Source organism: Pistacia vera, unplaced genomic scaffold, assembly GCF_008641045.1.
Source record: "Pistacia vera cultivar Batoury unplaced genomic scaffold, PisVer_v2 Contig460, whole genome shotgun sequence".
Taxonomy (NCBI): domain Eukaryota; kingdom Viridiplantae; phylum Streptophyta; class Magnoliopsida; order Sapindales; family Anacardiaceae; genus Pistacia; species Pistacia vera.
The window spans coordinates 1,104,575-1,124,231 of record NW_022196291.1 but is presented as its reverse complement, the minus strand read 5'-3'; the positions used below and the strand labels follow the sequence as shown (position 1 = coordinate 1,124,231).

General features: G+C 33.1%; 1 protein-coding gene across 3 annotated transcripts; it reads right to left on the bottom strand.

The window, feature by feature from the left end:
* Positions 1 to 6,756: 6,756 nt before the first annotated feature.
* Positions 6,757 to 19,371, bottom strand: LOC116145296 (uncharacterized membrane protein YuiD-like). 3 transcript variants are annotated; one of them, XM_031430747.1, is made up of 6 exons: positions 19,100 to 19,371; positions 8,842 to 8,998; positions 8,116 to 8,166; positions 7,765 to 7,857; positions 7,316 to 7,470; positions 6,757 to 7,036 (listed from the first exon to the last, which is right to left on the bottom strand). In XM_031430747.1, exons 1-5 carry the CDS (start codon positions 19,243 to 19,245, stop codon positions 7,327 to 7,329), a joined length of 591 nt encoding a protein of 196 aa, XP_031286607.1. In that variant the 5' UTR covers positions 19,246 to 19,371; the 3' UTR covers positions 6,757 to 7,036; positions 7,316 to 7,326. The 3 variants fall into 3 exon arrangements, with proteins under 3 accessions (XP_031286607.1, XP_031286608.1, XP_031286609.1); XM_031430748.1 differs by lacking the exon at positions 7,316 to 7,470; XM_031430749.1 differs by lacking the exons at positions 6,757 to 7,036; positions 7,316 to 7,470 and adding an exon at positions 8,269 to 8,372 and having other exon boundaries at positions 7,782 to 7,857.
* Positions 19,372 to 19,657: the final 286 nt, after the last annotated feature.

The window sequence follows — 19,657 nt, the reverse complement described above, 5'->3', positions numbered from 1 at the left end:
GATTGATGTAAAACTAATCCAAATTAATCAACTTTGGTAGCGTTTATTAAGCAAGATTAAATTGATTAGCTCTTGTTTGCGTGAACATTTGTAAATTATTCTTTAAAATTTATTCAAGATTTTGACATGGACATCCCAGCTGTATTGATGAAGTCATTTTCTGGTGAGTTTTCATGAGAAATCATTTGTATGAATTATTTATCTCTTTTTGGTTGTTGGGATTTGATTCTTAATTGCTTAACAATTCAATTCAAACTTATTCAGCAGCCTTCTTCTACAGCTTCATCTGCCTTCTGCCGGCCTTACTATAAGCTGTTTGAGACTTCTTTTATTTGGACTTTATTTTGCCCATATGACCTTATAGTATTATTTGATTATATTATTTGGCTGTTAAGGAGTCAAAACACAACCTTTTCTTTATGTTCATTTATGTAGAGACAGTAGTTGGTTTTTGGCTTTTACATAATAATAATAATATGAATACTTGATTTGAGGAGCCAATCAATGATATTTTTTTGTAAAATGAAATGAACAAATTGAATTTTATATTTTTAAAAGATTTCAAACGCTAATTTATGACATATTTTAAAATTTCTCATTAATTTTTTAATTATAATTTTTTTTTTTTTTTTTTTTTGGTCAATGATATTTTTTAATAGATCACCCATCAATACTGGCTTCTCCGAGATAGACTTACAGCCCATTACTGAATGACTAGAGGACCTGCAAACCAATATAAAAGGCTCATTGGGGCCAATTCAAATGACTTGGGCTCACATGAGACTTGTACTTATCCATATTTTTAATTAACTCTAAAAATATATAAGAAAGAATTGAGTCAAAACGACGGTATAAACAACGATAAATACTCTTAAGTTAGATAGAAGACAAACCAGTGAAAGGCATTGACAGACATCAGAAAATGGCAAGCTTTTCAAAGGAAAAGAAATTAAGAAAGAAATAAGTGATGTAATGGGTGGCCACATATGTTAAAGCAGAAACAAGAACCAATCTGTTGTTTAGGTTGGGGGTTAAAATGGTGGTCTCTATATGAAAATGCCACAAGAATATTGATGGGACAATAATTAAAAAGCAAGATAAGGATCACTGTATTCTGTAAATGCAAGCTTGCAGGGCCTCATGGACCCCCACAAGCACAAGCCGTAAGACACAAATTGGAATTTTCTAACTTCAAAGAAAGAATGTGCTATTTGTATGCAGTCAATTACCACCATACATAGAAATGAGAAAAAGGGTATCAACTTTTTGTCAACAAAAGAAAAAGAAGAAAAGAGGACAAAATCTAAGATAAACCTGTATCTGCAACAAGCACAATGTATGCAACTATTCCAAGCACACCAACAAGACTAGTTGATGCAAATACTACTTTCCAGCACATCACTGAAACTAGCTGATGGCAAAACCTTTGAAGGAGATAATTTTATTAGCATAGTGATGTCTAGTATAACCGGAGTGGTTAGTAAAAATTCTGTTAGGTGAAAGCTCTGTTGATACAATGTATATAAGTTACCATCAATGATAAATAAGCCAAAACTTAAAAGAAAAGGGAGGAGGCAAAGAATCATAGGATAAAATGCCAGCTAGATATCAAGATTTAATACTCCAAATTTAGTGTCAAGCATAGATATGTTGCTTGTGAGAGATTTATGTGTGTGTTCAATGTATCTTCTACTGTTCTTATAATAGACAGAGAATATGGTATCTTAACAAGCCAAAAGTTCTGTTTTTTTCTTTTAATAACTAAGGTACTAGGCACAAGCACTAGTCGAGCTTGTCTAATTTTCAAGGTCATTAAACATCTTATAAACCTAATGAACTAAAGTAATTACACAAATGTAATAAATGTCTCTCCTGCTACTCGAACACAAAACCTCTGAGTATAACTAACCCTAGTGACTAAAGAGCTTGTTATTCGGCCATAAGGAGAGAGGTCCAAAAGTTCCTTTGTCTTCAATAATTCTCCTGATACTTTTATGAAAAGCAGAATCTAAGCATATTCGTTTCTCTATTTCTTTTTTGGTTTATATATTTCTTTTTTCTCAGTACCTGCATTTTATTGTCTAAAATAATTAACTTCATTAATTACCTTCTTCTTCTTGTTCATCAGCAAGCTCCCTCTCAAGTTTTTGGCAGTGTTAAATGAATCATGATACCTAAATATGCTGATCATCAGTGCCTTTCTTCTTCCAGATAATGAAGAATCAAAACTGACCTGGCTCCATGCAAAAATGGAATGTTGTAAACTATCCTTATCAAACCGGTCTATCAGCTTAATAAAAGCAGCAGGATGAACCAGACAACCAATCCCATATAAGGATCGAATACTGATATCTAGCTGGCTACCATTTTCTAGCTTATAACCAATGAAAAGTTATTCTTCTGTCAATGTTTACTTGTGTAATTACGTATCATTTTGTGGTCATACAATCAAGATCCATCAGTTACTGTTCTTGTGACATTTTTGACAATTTCAGCTCCCAATATTTGTGGCATTTATATAGAAAATGTCAGCAAGATTGTTCTATTATGTAACTATTAGCCATGCGTACTGCATAGATAGAACAGGTGTAAAACTGCCAGGCAAGAGTAAATTGAAGATGATGATATATAATGAGGCAGAAAACTATAAAGATATAATATGTATATTCATAGAGAAACTGAGATACAAGAAGCAGCTCTACAACGGTTCTTGTTTTTCATGACACCCCATATCAAATTAAGTATATTGTATGAAGTGTCTTAATTACTAGCTGCTACAAAAGCAGTAATATAAGAGAAAATCAAACAACCATAACATGATTATCTCTCTACAATATTAATAATTAAACCCCAATAAAGGGAAGAATCATGAATGAAATTGTATGATCATTCCCCTCTCTCTAGCTGCCAATAACTTAATTAACCCCAGAACCAATGATGTCCCAGACTGACTTTAATTACTGTTTATCTCATTTGATTGATAAACTGACTAAATTTTAAAAGGCTTTCTGATAGAACCCATGAATCCTCTTCCATGACTCTTCTCTTTGCATCTTCAACTGCTTGTGAAAGTTGCCTATAAAATTCTCAGCTTTATTATACAACTCTTGCCCACTGAGCCCACCACCAGCTTCCTCTTCTTCTTCTTCATAAAACTTCTCATAACCCACCTGCTCTTCTGCTTGATGATCAGTCTCCCCATTTCCAATGAAGAAAAGACTCGGAGTAGAGGGACATTTCCTCACCCTTTCGACCTTAACCCCTCTTGGGATTTTCTCAGAAGCAGATTTCTCAACAACTCTACCCTTCTTTTCCTTACCCTCAGAATTATTATTATGAGAAGAAGCCTCTGGAGTTGTTACCACAACTCCAGACTTTGATGCAACAGTAATTGCAGGTTTTTTATCTTCTAATGGAGGCTTAGAGAAGAACACAGAGAGAAGACCGGCCTCAGCTCCAAGAGCTACAATGAGAAGATTGGTGATGATGTAGAGGTAAGTAGGCCTCAAAGAGGAAGACAAGAGAGGAGTAATGAAGAGAAGTGCAGCCAAGAGAGACAGCATCAGGATTTGAGACTTGTTGAACTTGTGGTTCATCATGGTGGAGCTTGAATTGAGCTTAAAGAAATGGTGATATTTGGAGAGATTGAGGAGAGAATTTGTGGTAGTAAAGATCAAGTGTAGGGTCGTGGGAACATTTATAGAGGAGAACAATGAATTAAAATAGTTTTTTTAATTATTATTATTAAGGAAGATAATTATATAACGGCTGCATGGATAATGATAATATAAAATTTATTATATTTTTAGTCAAAAAAAAGGAAAAGAGAAAGTAGAAAAGAAATTATCATAGGAATATGACAAGAGTATGAAAAGTTTTGGTGTCATGAGAGGTGCCTTAATCATATTTTAATAATGATCGCGACACTAACAAATATTATTAATGATAATGACATAATTATTTTAATTAATTAACTTCATTAATAGACTATTACAAGTTGATTCACCATAGAAATGAACACTATAGTGTTAATATTTTATTTCCTACTCTGATACCATTTGTTATGGACCTAGAGTATCAACACAACGGAATGACCCGTGTCGTACCCCAACATCACACTTGTGAGGGGTTAAGCCTACACATATATACGTCATTCATTAGCTCGAGGTCTATTGGTTTTGTCCTGTCATGGACTCATCAGGGAAGCGACTCTAACTCTCAACCAATTTGTGCAAGGATGGCTTAATCCCTTCTTCATCGTCAACTATAAAAAATGACACATAACTGCTCTTATACTCCCCTTTCACGAAGCACCTCCTCTTAAAGAATCTTATGAAGCATTGTCTCAACTGTCACACCCCATGTGAATGTTTTGCGAAACCCTTCAACATCGTATACTCTCTACACTTGTTACTCTTGTCACAATGTTAGTATGTTACGGAATAAGGTCTTGATGTTTTTCGTTTAACTATATAATAATTACTGTTAAAAAACAAAAAGAAAAAAAAAGAAAAAAGTAAATTTTTCAAAACTAATTTTATACATTATCACACATCCTCAAATAACTAGCTGGACATATCCTCTAGTCAGCATTACAGATTAAAGCCCTGTCACTTTAATCAAAATTAATCTTAATTAATTAATTTAATTAGAAAAGTAAACGTAAAATTAAGTAAAGAGACAAGAGAACATGCAAGAATGAGAAGATATAAATATGATTGGGCAAAGGTCGATAAGGTCGGTGAAAGCATTATTCGTTTTCACTTTTTATGATTTTGTTTTCTTGTTTTCGTGTTTTTGTTTCCAATATTTTTTAAAGGCACCTCTTGCCCTATTCAGAACCCAATCAATTAATCGTGTGGGTTCCGGCGCTAAGCTGTCAGAAAATGATTGGGCCCCATCATAGTACCTAGGAGTGGGCCCATCGGCCTTTTAATAGAATCTTTGGTTCTTCGATCGGGCCCACTTAGTCCCACTTGTAGTAATGGTTTTGTGGTCCCCCCTACTGCTTTTCCTGGCCCACTTTTGAGTCTTAATGGGCATTGAATGGGCCTATTATTATCCCTTTGGTATTTTATGGCGATCCTTAATATGCCCACTAAAGTAAAATAAAAATCGGAAGAGCGGTTTAAAAAAAAAAAAAAAAAAAAAGCAGCAAAACGAACTTATAATATCATCTGTATATTATCTATATGAATTTTATAAAATTATAATATTCTTTTCTTTTGTAATTATATATATAAGATAATTGACGTGAAAATGTGATGTATTTAGATAATTCATATCATTAAAAGCCTAAATCCGACTAGGAGAAAAGTGAGCAAATAAATAATATAAGTTTAAATATGAGTCTTCCTACAAGACAATTATATTCATATATAGAATTATATTGGATAAACATAAGAAAGATATAGTATATCTATGTTATCCAACACTTTTTCATGAATACTTTGACTTGTGTCAAAAGTAATTTCTAGATCTTAAGAGTATTTCGCTTAAAGGGATTCATTCATGTATCTTAGGTATTATTTCACAAAGAAAGAAAGAAAGAGAGAAAGAAAGGAAAAAGGGTAATCTCATATTGCTTTTCTTTTCATATTCCTAGGAGATTATTGATTAAAAGTGGATCAAGAAAGTGGAAAAAATATATATAGGCAATAAGCCTCTTTACCCCTTTCCAAATTGCAAATATTATCAAAACCCTTTTGGCCATTTTTTGCTTTGAGTTTATCCATATTGTCCCAAAAAGCAACCTCTCCCACTTTAATTAATTTAGAAATAGATTAACATTATTTTGAGTCAAATATGGTGACAATGCACACCGGCCCATTTGGGTCCCAATTAGATGTCATACTTTATAATGGAGACGAAATCAACAGGAAGAAGAAGACGAAGAACAAGACTTGATACATTAGCCAAGAGATTCCTCTAATCTTTCTCAACCAAATCTTTTTCCATTTCAGCAAGTTATTTATCTTTATCTTTATGGATATTGGCTATCCTTTCTTTTCTACCTAGATTATTCACTATTATCATCTCTTCCTCAATATAGCAAACATATAATAAAAGAAGGTTAACATATGATATGCACTAATCTTCCTCGTCAACCTTATCCATAAATTGTCATCCATCATTGTGACAAGTAACATTACCTCACCTATAATGAATCCTGAATCTCTTATCCATAAATTGTCATCCATCATTGTGACAAGTAACATTACCTCACCTATAATGAATCATGAATCTCACACATACGAAGATGCCTCTGTCATATTAGGCCCACAACAATCCTCAATCCGCAAACAACATCTCGAAATTTAGGTTTATTTAAGGTAATCAAGATGTCAATACAAGACACCTCACAATTAGATTTCACTTCACCTATACGAAATGATCTTCTTTCAACATTGCAACACAAATTTGGCTTACTTACCCACAAAACAAAGTTAGCGAAGTTGCTTGTGATGTTAAGCAAGCTTTGAATTGGTAATTTTTGGCATGGCATCACTACTTCACTCCATTCGCCAAACAGAGAACCTTTCATTTACACTTGAGACAAACTGAATACAAGAAATCTATCAGTAAAACTTCATACTCAAATGGGAAGTTCTTTGAGATAACTATAGACTTAGATTACATAGAGAAACTAGGTAATGATTAATGATACTTTGATTATTAATCTAGAAAGAGCTTTCAGATGCATTCTTAATGTAGAACGGAAAAAAAAAAAAAAATGAGACAAAGAACAATCACAAGTACAAGCAATGGTTAAATATATTATTTACTGAAGTATCCTGACTTCTGATGAATATCACAGGCAATTTACATTAGCAACAGCCCTCCAGGAACGTGGATATTCTCGATTTAGTTTGCTGCGTTACATGAGCAGGAAAGCTTGCAACAACATCAAATGTAGTACATGTTAATTAATGATTACAGTTGTTAAAGAATTGCTCTTGACTACACATCTACATCATCCCTTCTAAGTTCTCATTAGGTATGCTACTAAACATCCCAGAATAGCACCACCAGCAACCTGCAGCAACATTAATGAAACAAAAAGTTACAATTAGTCAAGAACAGGGACTGGTGATCAAAAGTTGCATGAGATGAAGTGATCATTCTCAAAGTCATTTGATCGTAAATTGCGTAAGCAATAGCTTTAAATTGCTAATTGAGAGTGATAGGAACCCACTCCCACAACTCAAGCAATTGGGCTAAGCTATGAGTCTTTCATAGGCTTAGGTAAAACTCTCATTAGAAAACCGGTTTGCCAAGGGAGAGTGTCCAAGCCCTTTATAACCCACATACCCACCGTCTTTCTTTCTAATGTGGGATCCTGACACACCACCACGCTTCCGCAGCCGACGTCTCCGTCGGCCTCTTTACCCCTTGGGTGACTACGCAGATCCTTTTTCCCTCGGGCCTCCATGCCTTTTCTCGGGGTAGCAGCCCGAGCCCAAGGTCAACCTGCCACGTAAGCGACGTCCCATGGACGCAGGATCATGCTTTGATACCAATTGATAGGAACTCAGTCCAACAACTCAAACAATTGGGCTAAACCATGGATCTTTCATGGGCTTGGGTAAAACTCTCCTTGGAAAACCGGCTTGCCAAGGGAGGGTGCCCAAGCCCTTTATAACCCACATCACACATGCCCACCCTCTTCCTTTCCAATGTGAGATCCTAACACAGAGTATGGCAAGTGAATATAGCATGATTTCAGTTGTATGAAAGCATACAAAGTAAGAAAATGTCACAGACCTGAACTGGAGTATGACCAAGCGAATCTCGTAGAGGTCTAACACTGGAGACAGGGTGTTCAGGAGGTAACTCGCATACAATTTGATTTAGTAACTGCAATAAATAAAATATACGATAAAACTATTGTAGTAATTATGGGAAATAAAGCTTAGATACAAAACTAATACAGCACCATCACACATATCATAAAAAGAACCCGAGGATATAGAGGTAACAAAAGCCATGACAGGCATTTCTGTTCTTTTATTTCTTCCTTTATTTCGCTAGGAAACTTCTATCAGGGTTTAGGGGAACCGAATTATTAATATGTATGGTTCAAGAAATGAAATTACATTAGAGCAATGAGCTTACTTCAGCTTGACGACCAGCATGAAGCCGTACACCAGAAGCATCAAACATTACCTACAAGAGACCACGAAATATTATCAATCCCCATAGCTTTCCAACGCAAATAAGCACAAAGACTAAAATGAGAAGTGGGTTACTAGAAATGACAATAATTACCCAGGTGCTTTATCTAACCAGCAAAATAAATTGTCTTTAGCATAAATTATTTGAACGAGTGAAAATGATAGGAAACTGAGAGCACGGATATTTTCTGAATTAACCTGTTCAACAAGAGAATTTATTTGAACCCAAAACACACAAATGAAATCAGAACTTTCTATCTACCTGCTCCAACTAGCGGCTAACTATGGCTTTTTATAAACTAAGTTAAAACTATTATGATACAATATGGAGTTTTGACAATCATAGATGGCATTTCAATGATACAAAAAACAATGTAATCCCCCAAAAAACTAAATGTATCAATGCCATGAAAATGATTCTATATGTTCCATACTTGGCTAAAATATTAAATGAGAAGTAAAATGTTCATAAGACCAAATAGAGATGAAACATATGTGATGAGAAGTCAACTATGATCTCCAATTGAACCAAACTACAATTTAACTCTAGCAGAAATACAATATTAGCTTACTTTTAGCACTTTGTTTATAATTAATTCATTAAAGTAAATATTAATATGCATACAATCACAAAACAATGAACAAGACCTGGTTTATAAGTACGTACTATAAATGCCAAAACCACAGCAACAGCAAATGCTGATCCTCCACTCCCTTCTTGAAAACCTATAGCAACAGCAAGAGCACTCACAGTTGCTGAATGGGATGACGGCATTCCACCTGATCTAACCAATCTTCTCGGGTCCCATCTCTTCTCCTTGTACCTGCTCGTCTAGGAGGATACATTAAGAACTAATCACAGATAATTCATGGTTATAAAAAGAAACAAGGGACTAAAACAAAATGAATTTCCTTCACATTGGAGCCATCCACTTCAAAGTCAAATCTTGAAAGCTATCCACTTATATATAACATATTAATGCAATGCAACTATTTGAAGAACTATATTCAGTTATTCACCATAACAGAATATACAAAAAAAAAAAAAAAAAAAAAAACCAAAAATGAAACACACCCTGTGTGTAAAGCTTTCAAATTCAAATAATTTTCCCCCCACATCAATTCATTGAAATTTACCACAGAGTTCATAATTCAAAAGGACCTTTCTTGTAGTCACACTCAAGTGGCTGTTCAAATCGCAATTGTAAACATGACATACATAAGGTTCAAAATCAATCAAAAAACATAAACACTACCACCCAACACACACACGCACCTCAAAAAAAAAAAAAAAATTCCCAAAAACCATTAATTAGCATACCAAAACAAAACTAGTCACACAGAGCTTGAGAGCTACACATACAATTACGTGCATACTCCCATAAGAAATCCTTAGTAGACAAAATTTGGAGACTCTTTTTCCTCTTTTTATAACCATAAATTCTCCTTAGCCAGCCTATCTCCCATGACTTCGGATTCCACACCTTAAGAGTCAAACTCGTACTAAATATACAGACCCCCACACATAAATACCATTTAATTTTTAGGATTTGCCTGACACAAATAGAACTTAACCAAAGTCTGCATTTGTTTACAGTTCACCATGTATGCGTTCAGGAAAGTTATAGTTAATTCCAGCACAATTCCTATCATAAACAGCTTTCAGCTACAATAATGTCATATTGTAACATGTAAAATCATATATTTAGGAATATCAACTCCCAATAACACAATACCATTGGAAAAAAAAAAAAAAAAAAAAAAAAAAAAAAAAAAAACCAATTCCAAGGGAAAAATCCTTCCCTGCGTTTTCTGCCCAAACAAAGAGTAAAGAAGGAAAGCAGGAACAAAATACATACCAGGTGGTGAAGAGCTTGAGAACTGGGCGAGAGAAAGCGAGAAAAGCGGACAGTAAAGGGACGTTTGAGGGGATTGACGGCTGTAATGAGCCCAATCCATCGCTTGACGACCCGTCAATCGTTGTGAACCCTTCATCCATTGAAATCCAGAGCCAAAATGCGCCAACACGAATCAGGAAACGAAACAAAAACATATTAGTTTTCGTGTCGGGGTAAGGACTTGTTTGGTTTATGCTTACATTGAACTAATCTTTAAAAAGTGTTTCTTATAACGAAATAAGTGTTTATTATAGGTAAAGCCAAGATAGCGTGATACCCAACTGGGATTTAGATTCGTGACGTATATGTTTTATTTTATTTTTTGTTTTTTCATTAAAAGATTATGGTAAAGTTAAATTTTTTATAATTTATTAGTAGTGGTTTCAAATCAAACATGACATTATTGAACATCTTTTTCTTTTTTTAAACCAGGCATGGGTCAGTTTTACGCATATCTGACTAATTTTTTAGAAAAATTAACTCAATAACCTAACACCACGGCCTTGTGATAATAGCTGGTAATTAGTAGGTCAAAATACAATTTTAATGTTTTTTGAACTTATGTTCTAAAAAATAGAATTTTTGGACTGTTATGTTTTAAAAGAGTAATTGAATTCTTGGACTATATGCTATAAAGCAATTAAATTACTTTGGTTACTGCAAGAATGAATTAAGGGAAACGGACAAATTTTCAAGTATAAAAAGAGGTGTGTTTTCCATTGAGATATACAATTGCACTTGAAAGAATCCTTATTTCTTCTGTTTTTATTAACTTTCCTTTGTCACTATTACATTCCTTAATGTTCTAAACCTCTGTTAGAGTGTGCACTCTAAAAGAAGGTTCATCATTGTATCCTGAGGTCAATCTCTGTTGAGCCTTTTTGCACCACTAAGATTTTTCCAGTAGAGACGAAATTCTAATCTTAAGGACAGTGCTTTTGCACACCTTGACGTTGTTGTTTTGCTGTGGTTTCCTGCTTTTCTTTTGTTGTTTTGTTGTTGTTCTTCCACTGTTTTGCTGCTGAATTTTTCTTGCTGTTTTTCTGTTAATTTATAATAAATTTTCAATACCCCTCATATGGGAAATCGAACATGAGATCATGCGTCTATTCGTATTATCTTCAATTCGCCTTAACCATCTAGGCTATCCACATGGGTTTAACCAACATCAATCACAAGTACAATATATACTCATGAATTTGTATTCCTTCAAATTTATATCCTCATTCTCTATTTTTATTCCTTCTTCGTTAACAAAATAAACATCAGCCAAGGGTTTAGATTTAGCACAAATCTATTAGCTCAAACAATAAATAGACTAATCTACATGTAAAAATGATCGACTTGTATCATAACCTGAAAATGTTAATACTTGGGCTTGTCTCGTTAGCTAAATTATCATCCCTAATAAATCAGGTTTAATGACATATTGTAGGCAAAAAATCTACCGTAATGAAAATAGGGCCTGATCCCGTGAGGTTGAGGCCACTGACATACCGCTAGACCTGCACACATGAAAGGGCAAGCGTAAAGCTTCCGGAAAATACCGAGGTGGTGTTTACGTAGGCACTCGACGCTCAAGTCAGCAAAGCTGAAGAAGATTATTGATAAGAATTAAGAAGATGAAAGAATTACCAGAGTCTTGTAAGAAGCTAGGACTACAACAGTGTTGGGTTCTTGGGAGCAAGAACTTTAGGAGCAATATATGATTTTGAGTAGTGTATTGACTAGGGAGATTGCATGCCTAATGAGAGGGCAAACCTCTTTTTTTATAGTGAACCCAAGGGATTGGAATCCTAGTAGAATTGAGTCCTCTTTTTTGGGAATAGCCTGTTAAAAAAGAATTATGATTTCTTGACCTTATCAGATTAAGCTTACTAATTTAAATAAGGTTTAGAATCTTAGTAGGACACAAAGTCCTATTTTGGGAGATAATCCCTATCATGAAAGATTATGATTTCTTGACCTTATCAAATCAGTTTAATAGTTTGAGTAAGATTTGGACTCTAGTAGAAGAGGAAATAGAATAGGACTCTGATTTCCTATTTAAGACTGCTGTAGGCAGAAACTGAAACCCAGTTTAGCTTAATTTATAAGATAACCTAACTCATAGAGTAGGTAGGTCGCAAGGTGATTTTAAGCGAGACCCAACATCGGGATTGGGTTGAGGCCTTGGGCTGTGACATGTTTATTTCGTTATTAGCATCGTCAAGCTCAAGACGATTTTTGGCCCTACATATTAACTCAAAATCAAGAATAATCTCTTTCAAAAAATTGACAATTGGAATGATTATTTGGCAAAGATTTAGGTTTTTAAGAATTGGAAGTCATTGGTTAGATACTTCTCTTACATTGCAAGTCATCCATATTCAAAGGTAAATGTTCCTCTACTTGGGCTTGAAGAATTTCTTGACTGCATCCTTTGGCTAGGGGTCAAGAACTGTGGACCGCAATTAACTTAGAATTTTTTTGGATGAGCCCATGATAATTTGATATGCTTATTTTAAGTTTTTGGGCCCAACTTTGAGACTTATATACGTGGCTTTTCAAGTATGAAGGCATTAATCCAAAAAGAATGGACCATACCAAGGGAGAAATTTACTAATTTAGATTAATTTTACCAAGGAACATTACTCCTATTTTGGTGGGAGAGGTAATGATACCCCTAATTTCCACGTTTTTTTGCGAATCTCGTATGAATTGAGTTCAAAATAATATATCTACTTAGTTGGATCCGGGTTAAACTCTTATTCATTAGCGACAAGGGATGTTTATAAACTTCCAATCTAATGGATCTCACGTACTCATAGGTTATGTCAACCCACACCGTTGAGCTAGCACTTCCTATCCATTGGGCCTTGTGTGGTCGTGAGGTCTTCACACTACACGGTTGAGTTGTTAGCTCATTTTGACACCAATTATATTGTTTTGTTAAACTGATTGAATATTATCAATTTTGAATATAATTATATAAATTTGATTTGATGTTTTATATACCATCCTTCATTAAACACGTTTACTGAGTTATCAAACTTAAAAACTGATAGATAAAACTCATTTATAATATCATTGCAAATTATAATATTCCGAAGATAAACGGCCTCACCTTCGAAGGGTGTCCACACATGTGGTGGGTACATGTCCTCTGTCTAAATTAAAACTAAAATTGATGTTTCATTGAATGGATGTGAAAAAAGCTGCCATATGTGCCATGTCCTCAAAGACATTTGTACCATTTGATTCAACGTACCATGGATAAGATTACTATGTTTGTACAAAAATGTAAAATAAAAAATAAAAATAAACCATATACTTCAAGATTTTTGGCCAAAATTTCTATTATCTCAAGAAATTACCACCAATTAAGTATTTGTTTATAATTGGATATTTGTAACATCACTGTTCTATTATTTTGTAGCAAATTTACAACTATTTTTTTATCATTGACATGAATTTTTTTATGGGTTCTCTCATGATTTGTGATGTAATTTTTTTTTTTTTTTACTGCGGTTTATCCCCGAACCTACTTAACACCTTTACAAATCCAATAGATTTATATGTCAAAATTGTGGTACATACCATTGCAGGGCTCGAACACAAGACCTCTTAATAGGGACGTAGCCACACTATAACATATTGGTTCAATTGAACTCACTCAAACTGTGAAAAAAAAATTATATTTTATAGTATTTACAATTTTACTCCACCTAAATTCATATTGATCCCATAAAATTTTATTATAATTTTATTAACTTAAATGTTTTAAACCGAGTCACTAAAAGTTCTAGTTACGTCCCTCCTCTTGAAGATGTAAATTTTTTAAAAACTAAAATAAAAGGTAGAAAATAATTATTATTATTGTGATATGCTATATAAAACATGTGGTATATCTATCTCTCTTGCCCCCTTTGGAGTACAAAGGGCAATGAAAGCTTGACACCTTCATATTTTTAACATTCCCTTTATATAAATTTTAGAATCCCACTTTTTTATAATTGCTTGTATTGTATGGTTTCAATTTTATTGTATGGGTGTTCTTTTCTTTTTTTTTTTTTTTTTTTTTTGTTTGGGATCAATACCTTTTTTATGAAAGTTCCTCTGTCATTGTCTATTTTGTCCTATATTGGATTTCATATAATTCTTTCATGTGAAAATTTGGATGAAGATAAATCATTTCATTTCAATGTTGATAGCTTTTGTAACTTTCCTCCCTTCAAAATAGCAATTGAATTGACAAAATTTTGTACTGATTATAATCTACCCTCCCATAGAGCTACTGTTTTTTCTCCTCCTTGGAGAAGGTCCAAAAATAATTGAGCAATGTGAACCTTTGACTTTCCCATTGATTAGTGGTTAAGTAACCTAAAATTCACACAATTAGCTACATGGTATTTAAATAATAATATAAAAATTTGAAAAGATCAAATTTTTATAACCACCCTTGTAGTCTCTAAGTTAAGGTTTCGTAACTAGGTTGATAAATAGGCTAACCCTCTCGTTCTTTCGGATAACTTTTAAGAGCGAATTCTGTCCAATGTTTATTTATATAAAGTGGGATATCCTCTCGTTCTGGATTGAACTTTAAGGTCGAGTTTTGTCCAGATCGTTATATATATATATATATATATATATATTGTAAAATATTTTGTTAGAAATTATGAAACACAAAAAGCAATTGGACCAACAAGAACCTCTAGTGAAAAGAAGAGGATTGAACAGAATGTGACCACAATTTAGGAGGCAGCAACAAGTCAAGTCACGAGTGGTTTGATTTCCTTTAAATAGGAGTGGTAATGGGAATAATCCAGTCAAAGATCCGAATCTAAATCAACCACCCTTTTCAACTTCTCACAAGTAAATAAATAAAAATTGTGGACATACGGTAACATTATCCCCTTGTACGGTATTGTAATTTACCGGCAAGAGATTGAATCTGAAGCCACCACTAACAGTGCCCTCAGCCCTCCATTTGTTTATTATAAATCTCCCACCCACGTGCTATTTGTTGGATGGATCCGAAACGAACAAAATCACAAAAAAAATATAAATATTTCAAAAATTACTCTAAATATTCAAGCAAACGCACTCATCAAGATTAAGAGAAAATCTATGAAATTATGGTGTACTTCCGATCACAATAGCTCGGCGTATGTATTGATACGACATATTACAATGGGATAAAGCATATACACAACATAATTATAAAATACATATACATGTATAATAATTGATATTAGATTGATGTTGTATCTCTATGATATTATTGATTTTCTCTTTATTTAAATAGATTAAATAATTGTTTTATGAGATAAAACGTTTTAAAAAATTCAAACATCGTAAAGAACCAATAAATTTATATGCAGTAATTGGTCATGTAATATTGCATATCTCAAGAGATAAATAAATAATACCGGTATATTCTTTTGGAATTTTAAGTATTTTTCAAATTAATTAAAAAAAATGAAAAATAAAAAACATTCAATATATTTGTATGAAACACCAACAACAAAAAGATAATGAAAAATATAAAATAATCACTTTCACAATCAATTAAATCTATTTATATTGTTATTTTGAAGGTTTATCTCAAATATATTAACCGTTACCTTCTGTTTGTAATTTGACGTTAAAAAACTTTTTCGAGGTCAAAAATTGTTTTGAAAGAGAGAGGGAAAAAATATATATATATAGTAGAAAGAAAAATATAATTATTTATTTAAAATATCAATTTTTTATATAACAAGTGGCCTCTGTATTTTTTCTTCCCACTAACGCAAACTGTGCATATTCTAGGTAGAAAACGCCAAATGAAAACACTAATCATTAAAGAACGGCTCCGACAACTTTTTTTTTTTTTTTTTTTTTTTTTTTCTTATAACCGGAATATCCAATATCCGCGTACCTATAGTATCTAATTAAATAATGTTTCTGACAAAATCCAAAACAAATTCATTTAATAGGTATAAACTCTAGTTTGGATATATCGTATATATATAATCAATTTTAGCTTTCTAATGAGTGGACTAAGATCAACGATCAAAAATATAATAATATGACATTTAATCATATGTAGTGCGAAGTATGTTACATTTCACATTTCTAATGATAAAATATAAATCCTTTCATTAACGTACATATATAAATATGAAGACATTTACGTAAAAGCGAAAGCTAATATCAAATTAGTGGATCGAATCTAAACCTAACAACATATAATTGAACATTTAAATAATAATAATTATAATTCACTGTCCTTACGCTGACAAAATACAAAATTAACCACAACAACCCACGTGTTAATTTACGGACTAAAATACTATTCAAAATAGGAAAAAAAAAAATGAAGTTATATGATATCATGTGGTGGTCCCCATGTAATAATGTGAGTTCACAAATCACGATGAAACTGTGTACCCTAGCCGTTTTCTAGAGACGTGGGCATCGCAGCCCAACCCAACCCAACCCAACCCAACCCAACTACTTATTAGTTATTACGGATATTTCTAGCTGCTTGTATTAAGAAATTTCCCATCGTGGAATTTTCTACCCTACCGGCCCCACTTTCAGGTCAAGAAATTGTAGGAAAGTGCACGCATATTTTAATGTCAACTTCCATATTTTTTAATTAATTGTTTTCAACTTTTGTAGCATACCATGATTCATTTATTTAAGATTGAATTAAAAAATTCGATGCATTAAAGATGTATAAAAATATTAAACAAGTTATATATAGTTCACTAATCAATGTTTTAATTATAAAATTAAACTAAAGTTGTCGAGATTTGAATAGGTTCGGAATCTTTCATTTGATTATAAAGTAATTCGTTGGAAGCTTAATGATAAACTAAAATTCATATTTATATTGGATAAGAGCGAATATTACATTATATTCACCTCTAATTAAAATAATTGACCTGTCCATATAACAGTTATTATTTAATTTAGTGGGTTATATAAAATATTAGGATCAAATCTTTTTTACAGTAACATTTAGGTTATGTTTGGCTTAGTATTTTTATCCATATTCTGGATGCTATTCTCCAAATAATGTTTGACACATTATTCCAGAAATATTACCCTATTTTTTATAATTACTTTTAGACCCCATAAGATTATTAATTTCACTAAATACCCCCTAAAAAAAGTTTAAAAATTAACAAAAACACCCCCATCAACCCAACTTGCCAGATTCCGGCAACCACCGTCGGTGATAGCCGGAATCTGTACAACGGCCTAACTTCCGACCAGAAATGGTCGGAAGTTCACCGATGTGGCCTTTTCCGGCCAGATCCACCACGGATCTGGCCAGAAAAGGCCAGATCTGGCCGTCAGCCACGATCAAAGAAAAGGCCGTCGTTGGTCGAAAATGACGTCGCTGACGGCCAAAGATGGCCGTCGTTTGGCCTTTTCCGGCCGTCGACGGCCATAACAGACCGTAGATCTGGCCGAAAAAGGCCATAACGACGTGTTACGGCACAGATCCGACCGGTCTGTGCCGTAACGAAATTTTCCGCCCAGATTCCGACGGTGGTGGCCGGAATCTGGCACGAAAAATTCTGGGGGTGTTTTTATCATTTTACATATTAGGGTCTTTAATTAAATTAGTAAACCTAAGGGCTTTTACAGAAATTTTTAAAATTTATCTCGTAATACTCCCATATCCAACAACCTAATACTATCCCCAAAATCCTATCCAAAATAATAAACCAAACGCACCCTTAGATTCTCTTTATTTTTTTTATTTTTAGATTATTCCATTAAAATAATCTTTAGCCTATATATATATATATATTAGAACAGCATGTCAAATGCCGATGAAATAAAATAACTATATCGATTATAAAATAATGTCTACTCTTTTTTTTTTTAAGTAAACGGCGTGTTTAGTCTAGCTTGAGTCCAATGTGTTAGGCATAAACATAGACAAGATTTGTAGTCAATGGGACCAAAACATCAACTATAAACTGCGGTTCCAAATATTATAACTTAGGTTTTTTAAACAATTTTGCTGATTAATTGAAATTCAACTCATTAACACATGAAAACTCACGAAATCCAACTTTAAATATCAAACAATTAACCAATATATTAAAATTAAAGAAATCCTTAAATCTCTAGAGTTTTTTCAATTCTTTAAAATCAAATCCAACTTAAAATAACAATTAATTAACTTATACCTCAACATAAATAATATTAAATCAAAATCTACATTAAAATCTTAGAATTTAATTTTTCAATTTCAAACTCATATATTAAATCCAATAAAAATTCATAATTTATGATTTTTAATCAATTAAGAAAATTAAAAGAAAATATTTTTAAGAAAAAAAAAAATTATNGGAGCTTTCTTTTAGTACTACTCAAGTGGCTGTTCAAATCGCAATTGCAAACATGACATACATAAGGTTCAAAATCAATCAAAAAAACATTAAACACTACCACCCAACACACACACGCACCTCAAAAAAAAATTCACCAAAAACCATTAATTAGCATACCAAAACAAAACTACTCACACAAAGCTACAACATACAAATTAATGTGCATACTCCCATAAAGGAAATCCTTAAGTAGACAAAATTTTGAGACTCTTTTTCCTCTTTTTATAACCAATAAAATTCCCCTTAGCCTATCTCCCATGACTTCGGATTCCACACCTTAAGAGTCAAACTCGTGCTAAATATGCAGACCCCACAACATAAATACCATTTAAGTTTAGGATTTGCCTGACACAAATAGAACTTAACCAAAGTCAGCATTTGTTTACAGTTCACCATGTATGCGTTCAGGGAAAGTTGAAGTTAAATTCCAGCACAATTCCTCTCATAAACAGCTTTTAGCTACAATAATGTCATATTTGTAACATGTAAAATCATAATATTTAGGAATATTCAACTCCCAATAACACAATACCATTGGAAAAAAAAAAATAATAACCAATTCCAAAGAGAAAAATCCTTCCCTGCGTTTTCTTGGCAACCAAACAGAAGAGTAAAGAAGGGAGAGCAGAGAACAAAATACATATACCAGGTGGTGAAGAGCTTGAGGAACTGGGCGAGAGAAAAGGCGAGAAAAGCGGACAGTAAAGGGACGTTTGAGGGGATAATGGACGGCTGTAATGAGCCCAATCCATCGCTTGACGACCCGTCAATCGTTGTGAACCCTTCATCCATTGAAATCCAGAGCCAAAATGCGCCAACACAGAATCAGGAAACGAAACAAAAACAATAATTAGTTTTCGTGTCGGGGTAAGGACTTGTTTGGTTTATGCTTACATTGAACTAATCATTTAAAAAGTGTTTCTTATAACGAAATAGAGTTTGTTTATTATAGGTAAAGCCAAAGGATAGCGTGATACCCAACTGGGATTTAGATTCGTGACGTATTATGTTTTATTTTATTTTTTGTTTTTTCATTAAAAGATTATGGTAAAGTTAAATTTTTTATAATTTATTTAGTAGTGGTTTCAAATCAAACATGACATTATTGAACATCTTTTTCTTTTTTTAAACCAAGGCATGGGTCAGTTTTACGCATATCTTGACTAATTTTTTAGAAAAATTAACTCAATAACCTAACTACACG

Bases quoted from the DNA above. Each gene is read 5' to 3' on its own strand.
- LOC116145296 (XM_031430747.1), bottom strand. From the start codon at position 19,245: ATGGATGAAGGGTTCACAACGATTGACGGGTCGTCAAGCGATGGATTG. The intron at 8,167-8,841 runs GTACGTACTTAT...GGTCTCTTGTAG, and splicing joins CTGTGGTTTTGGCATTTATA to GTAATGTTTGATGCTTCTGG. The intron at 7,858-8,115 runs GTAAGCTCATTG...TATTTATTGCAG, and splicing joins ATGCTGGTCGTCAAGCTGAA to TTACTAAATCAAATTGTATG.